The sequence below is a fragment of the Lytechinus variegatus genome, chromosome 8, assembly GCF_018143015.1.
Source record: "Lytechinus variegatus isolate NC3 chromosome 8, Lvar_3.0, whole genome shotgun sequence".
Lineage (NCBI taxonomy): Eukaryota > Metazoa > Echinodermata > Echinoidea > Temnopleuroida > Toxopneustidae > Lytechinus > Lytechinus variegatus.
In genome coordinates, this window is record NC_054747.1 from 7,767,213 (window position 1) to 7,782,153 (window position 14,941).

Below are 14,941 nucleotides of genomic sequence, written 5' to 3' on the forward strand. Positions count from 1 at the left end.
CCGAGGCCCCTCCCCCGGCCTAGATAGGGTTAAGCGTTTACGTTGTTTACAATTATTATTTTGTATTAAATATTGGTAAATGTCTTCAAGTCGGAATGTATGCAAGGAAATGCTTTAAGGCCGCCACACACCTTATGGCTGGTGCACGATTCGATTTGGAGCAAATTGTGTTTTACTCATTTTCTGGAAAAGTGATTGAAAATTTTTTTTGTTCCAGATTCAAATGAACTGAAAGATTACCAATATAACAATGTTGAATGATTGCAACCCCTTATTTTGGAGTAAATCCCAAATTAGTTTCAAATCGTAGCTAATCATTCGACTGCTATGACGTCATTATGACTAGATATTAAATTCACTTTTATTCTAATAATAATGATAACATGGTCACAGATGTGAACGTATGTATTCGTACATTTATTTGAACATTACACGGTAAAACATTCCGTCTCAATATTAGCATCAAATTCTACGTCTTATCAAAAAATCGATTTCCAGACCGCTTGATTCACAAAATGCTCCCTGGGTTTTATGCCCTATCGATCACACTGAATGGACAAACCTTGTGCAGCTACGGTGATGGTGAAGTAGCTGGTCAGAGGTCCTAGAGTACATGTGTAGATGCCTGCATCTCTGGACTGGAGATTGTTCAGTACCAGCGTGGTTGCTGTTCCGGATGAGTACTGCACTCCGACGCGCTGGTTAGGAGCTACATCACAAGGAAAAAACAAAATTTGTTGACAATTTTGGCATAGTCATCATTGTTTTTGTTGTTGTTTCTATTGCTACCATCATCATTATGAATTTACAGGACATCCCCCCCCCCCCCCGTATAAGGACCAGGGGCCCGTTTCGTAAAGGACTTACAACTGTAGAACTGTGCCATTATGGCAACTACCATGGTAACAGGGCTCACCAGCCAATCAGAATCAAGGTTACCATGGTAGTTTCCATAATGGCAGAGTTACAACAGTTGCAAGCCCTTTATGAAACGGTCCCCAGAACCTCATCCACAATTGGAAATGTTCTCTGGCAGTTCAGAGGCTGGACTATGAGGCTGTTCTCACTAAGTTTCTAAAACTAGTTTACTGGAAACTAGTTTAGTTAACGCATAGTGAGAACGTCAAAGCGATCTTCCAAACCAGTTTGGAAAACCACCTCGCCATGTAGTTTTCAAGATCGCTTTGCCTCGTTAAACTGGTTTTAACGTAAGTGAGGATACAACCGTTCTTCGGGAAGCGATCTTCGCACATTTTGAGCGTGCTACTCCACACGACAGGTGTAGAATGCCTATGTTGGAGTTTCAAATTTCGCGCGAAACGTGTCACCCCACTGAGAGCATTTCCATAGCACCAAGAGCGCTTTACGTGAAGTGATTTTGAAAACCACTTTGGTGTGATCAAGTGGGAACACTAGCAAAGCGATCTTCCAAAGTGGTTTCCTGAATCGGTTTCCAGTAAACTAGTTTTAGAAAGCGTAATGAGAACGGCCTCTTAGTCACATAATTGGCAACCGGAGATGCCTTGCCCAGCCAGATGGGAAATCAGACAAGTTAGTAATGCCCAGGTACCGAGGTGCCAGAGTTACAACTGAGGTCCAACAACTATATTGTATGTGGTCTTCACTATCGTCGTTGAAAACCAAAGAGATCACCTTAGTCAGGCCTGCCAACCTTCTACAACAAAAAAAGGTATTCTTAGGATGAAAAAGAGTATTTTTTGACAAAAACAAATATTTTCAAAATTTGTCTCAACGTAATAATTGCCAGCCTGTTGTAGCAAGATTGGTAAAAAGACATGTGAAATGACTTGATAATTCATCCTTTCAAACATGTACTCGTAGGTAAAAATTTACTTGTTCTTTTCATTCAACAAGTTACTGGCCTGACAGTGATATTTACCGGCCTGGGACTGTCGCTAGTGTCACACACTGTGTATAATACATGCATGTACTCCATGATCGAAAATTTTTAAAAAGTAACAAATCATACAAAAAAAGTATTGGTGTATTCATAGCAAAAAATACTCTAAGAAGGGACGGTTGACATGTCTGCCTTGGTGACCACGATCACAGATGGAACCAAAGGCAGAGACAGACATTAAGACAAAGACAATTTCCTGTCTTACCTGTTCCAAATACAGGAAGAGGGTTTCCCAAAGGACCGATCCAGCGAGGTTCAGTCAGGTCGGTCATACCAATAATCTCACAAACCACCGTCAGATCATCACCAACTACAGGCATGTCACTGATGCTCGGTGTGAAACGGATGGTCACGGGTTTCCTGACATCTGAAGAATGAACAATAAACAAATTTCAATCAGTCTTGCAAAAATCAGCTTGTCTTTAGGAAATACACACAAAAAAGTAGATTACATTACAAAGTTCATTATTGGCTGAAAACATAATGTATTAGTCATACTATGTTGGGATTTAATGTATACATGTACATTATTCACGTAATAGGGGAATGTCAAGGAAAGAAATCTCTCCAGACAAATGAAATAAAATTTTAATGAAATCTTGTTAACAGTAACGAGGTATTATGTGAACAGAAAAACTTTGCTGCAAACAATATATCATATTTACAAACTTCTGTTGCGATTACAAAGTAAATGTACAGGTATGTTTCAATAAAAAGCTGAACAGTGAAATCAAAACACACATGTAACTTATTGTCAAGATTTCTTCTGGATGAATTGAGGAGAAAGTCATTTTACCAATAAAGATTAATTTCATAAATGTAATGTTATGTGACCAGTTAAGCACAAGTTTGTTAAGCATGTGTTTCAAAGTTAGCTGGAAACATGTAGGTTCGTTTTAGAGAAGCAAATGAATACACTTCCAAACATTGGTCTCTCTTATCAGAATAAATTACTTTTCTGTAGTGATTATCCAAGCTCATACAGAGAGTACTGCAGTGTGATGTCATCAGACTTTCTTTTGCGCGTTTCAGCATTTTCATGACCATAAATTGGTAGAGCATAATGAAAAACCTCAACAGAGAAACTCTAGAGAAATTGGATCATGGTGGCCCATAGAATGTCCAATGAAAATCTAATGTATCGCGTTGAAATCAGCATAAATTGGCTTGTCATGAACATTTGAAAACAGACCAATTTACGTCATTGAAGCAGTTCTTCAATGACGATAAGCAGTTCTTCGCCAAACAATATGTTGGCTACCCATAAACCGATTTGATTATCATTTTTCATCAAGCTCTGCTTTGATATGTCTTTTAAAAAATGTTGAAATGTCCCCCCAAAAAAAAAAATTATGTCATCGCTTAAGTATTCTCTTGAACATACACAAGAGGGTCTACTACGCAGTGCTAGCACCAGAAGAGTTTGCTCAATCTTGAGATTTTAGCCCGATCGCCCCTCTTCGTGATCAATCTCGAGATTCAAGAAACCCCTTCTCAACCGTCGCAAGAAGAGTGTTTCCTGCTTCAGCAAGGCATCAATGCATTATGGTCTGACGCCATGAATGATAATCCCTAGTGCATCTGCACCTGCGAATTAGCGGGATAATTCGTAAAATAGCGCGCTATTTTGCAAATAATCCCAAGTTGACTTGGCACTGCAATCTCAAAATTAATCCTACTAACTAGTGCGATAATTGCATCTCCATTGCAAATAATCTCGAGATTGTTCAGATCAGGATAATTTGCCAGATCAGGAATAGCGCACTAATTTGAAAAGTCGGGCGGGTGCAGACGGCCCTATTGAGACCACCTTGCCACATCAGAACAGAACTTTACTTACTCTCACAGAATTGACCCTCATAGTCTGGGCTGCACTCACAATCTCCATTCACACACGATCCTCCGTTAATACAGGCAGGCATGCACTCTGTAGGAAGCAAAAGTTAAAGGCAAAGCCCGCCCTCATACATGTAGCTTAGTACAGTTAACAGAAGCGTAAAGTATAGCATCACTTGCATTAGTAATATAAGGAAGAGTCAAAAGACTATGATTACAATATCATTAACAAAGAAATAAACTTCAATTGAATTAATTCAAATTATGAAGTCAGTTATCATCAACACATTTCATTAATAAATGGAATTGTAATCATTATATAGAAAATAAACAATCGTTTTTAGACATGTTCATGTCAATGTTGATTAAGTTTTCAAATATACATGAATGTACAAATTAGATCTGTAATGAAATCAATATCAAAAGTAGGTTAATAAGCATTATCAGACGAAACGAAAAAAAGTGTCTTTTACAGTGAGTAGATCTTAGCCGAGCTAGGGTATGAAGCATTATAATTAAAAGCAACAAGCAAAATTATTGTAACAATTATAAAAAAAAGATCATTGACAAAATTCAAAGCCTTGTATAATAGCTGTGGACAATGACAGCTGAAATAGACCTATATTTAGAAGAACAGCATTGATTACAACACTATATTCCTCCCAACTGTATTAATCATGCAAATAAAAACAGCGCTTCAGTCAATACAATTAGCCAAATAAATTTCATGAAAAGACAGATTTGCAAATATTTCTCTCAAAAATACATATATATGATTTATTTTGACAGTCTCATGTTTACTATTCCCTTATCAATGTGTTCTACATCCATTATTTAACCCGTTGACTACTGATTTATTTATCCCCCATAGGCTTTGTACAAGAATTGCTTCATTCCAGTAGGCAATGGGTTAATACAGTGATTTCTGTTAAACACATTATGAAAATTCCAGGATAATGTTATCATGAAAGATATTTCATACATGTGTAATACTTTTTTTCTCAACGCGAAAATATTCTCCAAATTTAAAAAGACACGTTTGGATTAATCCCAATTTGAGATGAATTTTAACTTTATTAGAAGACTGGATGCAGCTCTCCAACATGACTAGTGTTACATAGAATGCCTTCATTATGTGCATGTTTCAGGATTAAAGCATCAGTCTGAACATGCCATCACTTTACTCACACTGCTGCATGCATACATACCTCTGTGTTCACACTGATAGCCAGTGTATCCCGGAGCACACAGACAAATGCCATCTGAACATGACCCCCCATTTTGACACTCTGGTATACAGGGCATTTCTAAATGAAAGACACAAAACAAAATTGCAGTACATGCCCTCATGGTGTGTGAAAATGATTTCAAGAGATTTGTCAGTAATTTCCATCAATTATTATGAGTTGTTGAATATTAATATTATATTGGATGGCTCAGAATAGAATACCAGAAATATTCCACGAGTTCGGGAAAAAATTCCAAAAATCGCAGATGAGTGGAATATTGGCCCTAACAAGTGGAATATTTCCGGTATTTCATGAAATAAAGCCATCCAATATAATTATTATCATCAAACCCACCCATCCCCCCAAAAAAAAAGAGGGAGCAATTTGAACAAGTCATACACTTATCACATTATGACATCATCACCTTAGGATCATTTTTGGTCATTGACATGCAACTTAGCACTTTGCTAAGGGTTAGCACTTTGCTAGGAAATGTTAATTGTGCTCATTTTTCAAAGAAACAAACCCCAATAAAATGAATGGTCAGTAAAATACATGGCCCACGAATCAGGTTCATAAAATTCAGGGAAAAATAAGGAGCGGCTGTACAAACTTACTGTAAAAGATTACAGTGAGTGTGTTGGTGTATGACCCAATGACACAGGTATAGATGCCAGAGTCTCCCCTCTCCACCATTCGGATGTTGAGTTGTGTTGCACTCGGTGATATCGCCCTGGAGTTGATGTGGGAAGCATCACCTATAGAAGATTGAAAAATACCAGCATCAAATGCTATTTCTTTTATTTAATTTTGCTTAAATACTGACCAAACTGCATAATTTCAATTTATTTGAAGTATAGGAATCTGTTAAATCACTAGCACATTAAACCTGATCATTCAATACATAGAAGTATATTGTATAACACACTTCTTCATTTGGTTTGAGCCAGACTAGTCTCTGAAAACCTTGAGGGTTGCCTGTCTCACAGATGAAGATTGAAAAATACCAGCATCAAATGCTATTTCTTTTATTTCATTTTTGCTTAATAAATACAGACGAAACTGCCAAAGTTGAATTTCTTGAAACCACAGAGATCTTGTTAGATTACCAACACATTAAACCTGATCTTTCGATACATGAAAGTACCTTGTATAACCCCTTCTCCCTTTGGATAGAGCCAGGTTGGTCCCTGGAAAACTTGAGGTTGGTCTATTTCTCAGGTGGGGTTTAGATCCGCACACATAGGATGTTACACTAAGATTCTTATCCTATCTCTCTAATATCTCTTACCTTATATATAACGATATCCACTAGGTTTGAGCCACACTAGTCTGTGTAAACCTTGAGGGTTGTCTATCTCACAGATGAGGTTTAGATCTGAACCCACTGGATATTACCCTTAGATCTGTTTCCCTATCTCTATGGCATCTCTTACCTTGTATAACACATTCTCTAATTGGTTTGAGTCAGAATGGTCTATGGAAACCTTGAGGGTTGTCTATGTCTCAGATGGGGTTTAAATCTGTAGTCATAGGTTGTTAAGTTCTTACCCTAAGATTCTTAACATATGTCTGTGATATATCTTACCTTGTATAACACATTCTCCATTGGGTTTGAGCCAGACCGTTCTCTGGAAACATTCAGGGTTGTCTATCTCACAGAAGAGGTTTAGATCTAAGCCCATGGGATGCTACCCTAAGATTTTTACCCTATCTCTGTGATATATCTTACCCTGTATTACACGTTCACCATTGGGTTTGAGCCAGACTGGTCTCTGAAAACCTTGAGGGTTGTCAATCTCACAGATGAGCTGGAGATCCGTACCAACGGGAGGAAGCCTGGGGACATGTGGAGTGATGCTGATCTGGATACCCTCATCAACATACCCTGTAATTGCAAGAAATAACAAATATACATTATCAAAAGGTTTCTGAAGTTGGATATGGTTTCTGTTAGAGGTAAGTGATGTTTATTTCCAAAAGATACATAAAATGTGAGTCATATTTCTCTTTTCAGTCACATCATTTTTAGGTATTTGAATTATACGGTAAGATACTGTTGTTGTTTTTTCTTGCTTTGTGTTGTGTTCGGATCTGGAACCATCAAGGTCTAGCGGTTGTTACTCTTGCCTTTCAATCAGAGGGTCTTGATTTGAATCCCAGCCAGGTAAATGAGCACCTGGCAGAAGTATTGATTCCTTGAAATACTTGTGTGTCAAGATGGTGCCAGAACAACAGCTAGGGTAATAATGAAAATAATCATTACAGGCAATCTCCAGAGTATATACATATATGTTGGACATGTGGATTTGATTTTGTACTGAGTGCCAGTCAAGAATTTTTTGTAGTAAAATGTTCCGCTGAGCACCAACAGATATAATGGAAACACTGATGAGGAAATACTCTTTAATGTGATAACTTACTCCTGTTTTGGCAGAATGAGCCATCAAATTCTGGTAGACAGATGCACTGGCCATTGCTACAGGTTCCTCCATTTGCACAAGGGAAATCACATTCGGTAACTGCAGGAAATGAATTTGAAAAGCTTGCAATTTGAAAACATCCACAATATTCATGTGAAAGGCATTTAAGCATAATCTAAGTGTGTACTATAGTTTACAATAGGTACCAGTGTATTATCACACAGTGATAGACTGCCTGACTCATAACAAGGGGGTAAATTTTTCAATACATGCCCAAGTCATCATCAACACCTAGAAAAAAAATGGTAACTTGTGCCATCTGGCTTGGCCCTCAAAATTTACATTTGAGAGAAGTGAATTTTCAGAATGCTATGCTAGTAGAGCAGTTTCAGAACAGAAGTGGTTACTCAGTGTAAATAACACATTATTATTACTCGTTTTTGTACTCCACTTTATATCCAAGCAAAGACTTATTCATGATTATCTAAGCAATGCACAAACATATACCATATAAATGTAGAAGTGACATCAAATTATTCTGGAGAAAATACTCCTCAGGATATACCTAATAAGACTGCATTCATAACAGGAACTTCCATTGAATTTTGTAATGTTTGATGTTAAGAGATTTTTGACTCATGCTACGAAGAGAAAGGTTAGGAGTACTTACTCTGGAATTCACAAGCCAATCCTCCAAAGCCTTCAGTGCACATACACATGCCCATACTGCATAGACCGTTATTCTCACATCTTGGGACACACTCAGCTTCTGCAAACACAAATAAATAACCGAAAAATTAATTTCTTCAATATGTGAAATGCATATTATATCATTATTTCATCACAATTAATATCAATGCTAACAGTGGTGCTCGAAAAATAGTGAACACCACCAAGACATGCACTTCTCCATTCTGAGTGTTGAATGTAGACAACAGTACTACAATGTTTGGCGAGCCCAGAGAAACAATTATTGAATGTAATATTTTATCACCAGAATAAACAATTAAATGTCTAAGTTTGGCGGGTTTACCTAACTTTTTAGCACCTCTTTATATATATTTTGGTTTTCTTATTAGACCCAAAGTGCTCAAAATGAATTGGGTACAATTATCTTATCTTCACATTACAAACTGCTAAAAATTTTAATTTTTGTTGCCTATCTGATAAAGCAACTGATGAATACTGTCCAAATTTTTGTAGACAGTCTTCCCAGTATATTGAAGTTAACATAGTGAATGATCAGCAACATATTAAACTATTTAGTAACTGTATATTACACAGAGAAAAAGAGAAATCAAAGTATACTTATCAGGATACAAAATATCACAAATGTAACTTTACAACAGCTTTATTACCAACAAAGAAAAGAAGAAAATATAAAATTAACAGAAAACTGATACAATCAAGACTGAATGAATTTATTCATATGCACATGTAAAAAATGATTTTTAAAAAGGTCTGCATTGATTATGGTTGTAAACAAATAAGAAAAAACAGTTATGAAAAGAAAAACTGTGGCGATGAAAAATAATATATAATTAAACAATATATTTATCTGAAAACTGCTCATAAACAACCTAACAATGATACAATATATTAAGCCCAATATAAAAGTGGATATTATTACATTTGAGGTCAGTCCTTACCCCTTATAGTGATGTCAAACTCATTGTCATATTCTCCAACTGTACATGTGTAGATGCCGGAGTCTGTCTCTATAATGTTGTTTATGACCAATGTTGTCGTCATCGCTGATTCCTCCTCAACATTCAAGTGTCTGCTGCCACCTAAAAAAAGAAAATGAAAATTGTATGTTTTTTTATCTTATTCTTTTAAAATAAGTAGAAAATTGATTCATTGTGCATCGAGAACACTGCCTTTGCTACTAATGGACAAAAGAAATTTAACATTGGGATAGCGGTTTATTTGCAGCCTCATTTGTCACCATTTTTTCCTCGAATTGGCAAAAGCTATATTTTCTTCTATTTTCCTATAAATATATATTTTGAATCTAGCATGACGAAAAAGTATTTTTGAAATACATTTTAACCATGTTAACGATTAAAGGATTTAAAGATAAGTTGTTTTCATTATTGTGAACATTGAACTAATGGTAAAGATGACATTGAAAATAATACTGTCAATGCTCAATTCTTTGATCTTTCACTCACTTCATGCTATCGTTTTATGACTCAACATAAAAAAATCTTCCAAAAGCACAAAAATCTGGCCAATCTTTCCTAAATAGAGTAATATATCTGAAATATCAAATTAGCAAGAATGCTGTAAACTCTGTTTACCCTGGTCAAGTCGCCTGATTAGTTCTCCGCCAGGGTTGATCCAAGTTGGTTGCTGGTTTCCTGCCTCACCAATGTAAGTACATGAGAGCCTCACATTGTCACCAACACTCGGAGGTTCAAAGGTCACCGTATTGATGGTAATCTCAAAGTTATTCCCAACTATTGAGAAAGAAAACAATAATATATGGTAATTCATAAATGAGCAATTCTATTAAAACTTGAATGTATATGTAAGTTAGATATGCACATGCCTGTTTATAAAGGATACAAAGAAAATTTATGTCAATTATGTCAATAATAGCAGGGCCCGCTGGGAGGACAGCTACCCTGGGTAAATATGCCACTATTATTATTATTATCATTATTATTATTATTTAAGAATCCATTTTCTTGGTAAAAGCCACCTTAATATTGATAATATACACATACCTATTGATAAAATATGAATTCAAAGATTTATACCTCATAGTGCAAAAATAAATTTTATTATCTTTCATGTCATTAAATATGACATCATATCTTATCATTTAGTCAAAAATGGCAGTCTTATATTCAGTGGCGGACCGTGACCCAGAGGAGACAATAATTGGAGGGGCACTGTATTGTTTGTGAACAATGTTGTGCGTCTCCAACGCTTTGTCTCCTCCGGGTCATGGTGCACCACTGCTTATATTAATACAAATTGTTGTCATAAATGAAAAAAAATGTTTCCATGATTAAAAAACTAACCTCTTGTTTGGCAGTATTCTCCAGTGAAGTAAGTCGCACAATGGCAACGCCCACCATAGCAATGTCCATTATTCTGACAGGGGAGGTTGCAGGGCTGAGGGACTATATCAAGTGAAAAATAGTCAAGAGAGATAGAGAGTGAAGGGAATGAATAGATAACATCTCACCATTTCTGTTCATGAGTATAACATGACAAATCCTGAAAAGAGGGATGGGGTGTTACTTGCACCCCTCGAGGACATCAACAATACAGACTTTCATCAGTGAAATTAAAAGGATGGAAAACATGCAGGCTCTTAATAACAGATGTTGCAATAATTTGAATATTTTAATTGAAGGAAAGCCAATTTCATAACTTCTTGAAAAGACAAATTACCAGCTACAACTGTTTTAAGATGTCCCTTCGAATTATTACAATAATCCATTTCATAGATATATTTTCAGCAGGACCAGATAAAAATATTTGCAATTCTTTAAGATATTTTCCTGCAAAACTTTACACCTATGTTTATCCCCTACATACAATCACTGTGGACACAGTTGACTCAACAATTGATGGGGAATTGAAGAGAATGAAGGAGGGGGAATGGGAAAAAAAGGGGAACAGAGGGGAAGGGGAAGAAGATCATAATATTACCAGTGGAGCATTTCATGAAACAAATAATCAGTGATTTCCACTTACATCTGTTACAAGCTACTGAAATCCTTCGATCTGATTGGCTCAAAACAAATAAGCCAGTGAAAATGACTATTTACCTCATGAAACACTCCCCCATTAACATAGATGTGAACATCACATGCCCTTACCTTCTTCCTGGCAGATAATTCCAAGGTACTGCTCAGTACAGATACACACACCCTCCACACAAGTGCCTCCATTAAGACAGGAAGGTACACATTCATTATCTATAGGGGATATCAACAATACAATAATGTCACATGCACTATTTGGCAATTCAATAGAGTTATCAGCCATCTTGCACATCAAATCCCCACGATCCCCATTGTGGAGCGTTGTGGCCCAGTGGATTAGTCTTCTGACTTTGAAACAGAGGGTCGTGGGTTCGAATCCCAGCCATGGCATAATTTCCTTCAGCAAAAAAATTATCTAAATTGTGCTGCACTCAACCAATGTGAGGTGAATGGGTACCCGGCAGGGTTAATTCCTTGATTACACTGAGTGCTAAAAAGGCAGCGCGAGCTAAAGCCGGTGCAATAATGATAATAATAAACAAGGCAACTCGGAATAGAATATTTCTAGATAGATGGCACTATATAAATGCCTATTATTATTATTTTTCTTGAAGTTTATTCCCTCCACGCAGGTTCCTCCATTAAGACAGGCAGATACACATTCATTATCAATAGTGGATATCAACAATACAATAATGTCATATGTATTAGTTTTCAATTCATAAGAGTTGTCAGCCATCTTGCACATCAAATCCCCATTTTTCTTGAATTTATTCCCTGTATTAATTACTCAAGGCGTGATACTTCAGAATATTACACACTTATCATTTGAGGCACAACAAAGGAATGAATGATTTTCGGAAGGTCTCACATATAGGGGGTTGGATGTGTGTACTCGAGAGAAAAAGCCCTACTACTCTAATTATAACAATGATAATACTTAGAAGAACAAAATAGGTTATAAAAAAGATTCATAATAATAACTGTAATAGACATGATCATAATATCAATCATAAAGATGGTAACCCCATCGCAATATTATATTTTCTAATTCTCAAACCGTTGGTGACATTAATTGATTTACAGAAACATCATCAACTACTTAATTGTTTACATAAAGTAAACACATAAATAAAACCAGCAAAAAAAACTTCTTTAAACAGCAGTATCTACTTTCATAAAATATAAATTATTAGCATTATGACTAATTATTACGCTAATCTACAATTACCATGGTTTTTTTTTTAACTTGATGGTCAAAATGGTATTGAAGCAGTTTTTTTGCTTACTATGGCAATCCATCTTCTGCTATTAATTTTATGCTAAATGATTTATGCCTGATTTATTGTCAATATATGTTTGTTTGTTTGTATGTTTTTTCACATAAATACAAAAGATAGAAAGAATGAAAACAGGAATGCCACAGAATATACTTACATTCTATAGTGATGGTGATAGTCTGTGTACTCATGTCAACCTCGCATGTATACAGGCCTTCATCCGACGCCTGGATTCCTCTGATATGAAGGGCTGTGGAACCTGGTCCGACAAACTCCGTGAAGACGTGGCTTGAGGCACCTGGGGGCATTTCACAAAGAGTTAAATACATGTAGGATTACATGCTTGACCCTAAAAGGACTGGGGGGCCATGATGGCCAAATTTCGGCGGGATCATGCGAACGGCAGCCAAGATCAGTCAGAAGGGGACCATCATGGCCCCCCCTGTCCTCAATACATCTCAAATAGCCCAGTCCTTTGGGGGTTAAAGGTATTGTTTAACTTTGTTAGCAGATGATTTAAAAAATTCTCAAACCAAGATGAAACATGTGTACAGGTGCATGTATTAGAACTAATAAACCCTGAAAACAACCATTATTGAAAATGAAAAGCTAAAACTACAAGGCAAACCCCGATTTTGTAAATAGGCATCTTATAGACACCTAAATAGTACACATAAGTGTATGGGATGAAATTAAGATGGTGTTTCCGGTCACTGTATATTTCAATTTTTGAAGCACTAAAGAATCATTTTCGAAGGCAATTTTTTCTGGGCTTCATTTTTGTAACATATCACAGACACAGGTGACAAGTATGACCTTCCAGCTCAGATTTTTTAAAAGTCAAACCAATGTTAACCAATCACTTTAAATGCCAACAGACACATGATATTTCACACATAATCTCAATGAAGAATATAAAGAGGAGAACTTCTCATAGGTGTGATCTGACCAATGGGATAATGGGTTTTAGCCTTTTGTGAAACACCCCCAGAAGTAATAAAATGACTGTATATTATCCAGCTATTATTATATAGATCAGGACTATGTAAATGGAGATTCAGTCCCTGGTGATATAGAGCCTAACAAAAATTTTCCCTTGTTATTTCATTATATTGAAAATGCTATGCTAATGTCTGTTTCTTTTGTTGCACATTAATTTGAATACTTCCCATTTGAATTTCTTCATACATTATTTACTTGTATATTCTTTAAAAATGGAAAATGCATAAAATGAAGAAAAAAATGCTATATATAGTTGTCTATCTCCAATCTCTGAGAAATGAAGCACTACTGAAAAAAATAGCCAGAAGAGACAGATGATACATGTACAATATTTACTGTTTAAATCACAGCCCTGCAATAAATTCAACATGATCAAGAAGACCGTGTCAACAAGAAGATCATGTCAAGATCTTACTACTACATCATACCTGCTGCAAGTGAAGGAACTATGTTTCCATCAGGTCCAATCCAAGCCGGCTGAGGATAAGACAATCTATCTGACAGGACTTGACACATAATCATGAGCTCATCGCCAATCAGCGGCCTCCGATCAAAGTCTGTGGTGATGGTTATGTTGTACTCTGTGGCAACTGAACCAAGAAATTTGACAAGGGTGAGAATTGACATGAGTTAAAAATCTGTAAGCTCAGATACTACAGTAAAGTCCTTTACAGTGTAATTTAATAAATTACACTTAAAAGCATCCACAATGTCATACATTGATTGTTTACCTCATTGATTAACGGGGAGGGGCATTTTCACAAACAACTTTTTTTCATGAAGCAGAGATTTAGTTTTGACAATGTTCTTGCTCAACTTAAAAGTGGAACATATATAATTGCTAAAAGAATAATCATTAGATTAAAATACGCTTATCATAAATAGATTGAAATAAGCTTTTTATAAGAAATCCATTGTACAATGTTAAGCCTCAACATAATTATCATCTTGCATATTTTCAAGAAAAAGTCTGATCTGCATTTTCATCCGTCCATGGCTAAACTTCGCTTATGAAGATTGGGACGATAATTGCTCACAAGATACAAGATCTATGTTGACTAAAAAGTATAATTTGTGGAAGAGCCATGGTGTAGTGGTTCTGACTCTCGCCTTGTAAACAGAGGGTCGTGTGTTCGAATCCCACCGCGGTCTAGCGTCCATTGGCAAGGCGTTAATCCACACTTTGCCACTCTCGACCCAGGTGCTAAATGGGTACCCGGTAGGATGCGAAAGATATTGTATGTTTGATTTTGCCAGTGCCATAATGCGATGAATGCAAGGAATGCTCCCCAGGGAGTGGAAATTGTGCACCTTTCGTGCGGGATTGAAATTAATCCAATGACCGGGGTAATAATATGCTGTAACTCGCTTTGGGCCATTTTGGGAAAAGCGCTTTATATAAAAATTGGCTATTATATTATTATAATTCTTGAGGGTCATACAATATTGTATGTCACCTGCATGTAAGATCTGGGCCACGTCTTACAAAGAGTTATGATTGATCCAATCAACCACAACTATGGAA

General features: G+C 36.3%; 1 protein-coding gene across 1 annotated transcript in view; it reads right to left on the reverse strand.

Moving 5' to 3' along the window:
• Window positions 1-14,941, reverse strand: part of LOC121420611 — a gene marked incomplete at its 3' end in the record, with an annotated part of 159,523 nt that overhangs the window by 142,567 nt on the left and 2,015 nt on the right. Inside the window, exons 4-17 of the mRNA XM_041615273.1 lie at window positions 13,845-14,006; window positions 12,572-12,712; window positions 11,249-11,347; window positions 10,442-10,543; window positions 9,713-9,871; window positions 9,059-9,199; window positions 8,080-8,178; window positions 7,410-7,508; window positions 6,719-6,874; window positions 5,604-5,744; window positions 4,966-5,064; window positions 3,762-3,848; window positions 2,127-2,288; window positions 563-709 (exon numbers count right to left, since the gene is read on the reverse strand). Of these exons, the coding sequence (XP_041471207.1) occupies window positions 563-709; window positions 2,127-2,288; window positions 3,762-3,848; window positions 4,966-5,064; window positions 5,604-5,744; window positions 6,719-6,874; window positions 7,410-7,508; window positions 8,080-8,178; window positions 9,059-9,199; window positions 9,713-9,871; window positions 10,442-10,543; window positions 11,249-11,347; window positions 12,572-12,712; window positions 13,845-14,006 (1,794 nt within the window). The remainder of the gene's footprint in view (window positions 1-562; window positions 710-2,126; window positions 2,289-3,761; window positions 3,849-4,965; window positions 5,065-5,603; window positions 5,745-6,718; window positions 6,875-7,409; window positions 7,509-8,079; window positions 8,179-9,058; window positions 9,200-9,712; window positions 9,872-10,441; window positions 10,544-11,248; window positions 11,348-12,571; window positions 12,713-13,844; window positions 14,007-14,941) is intronic.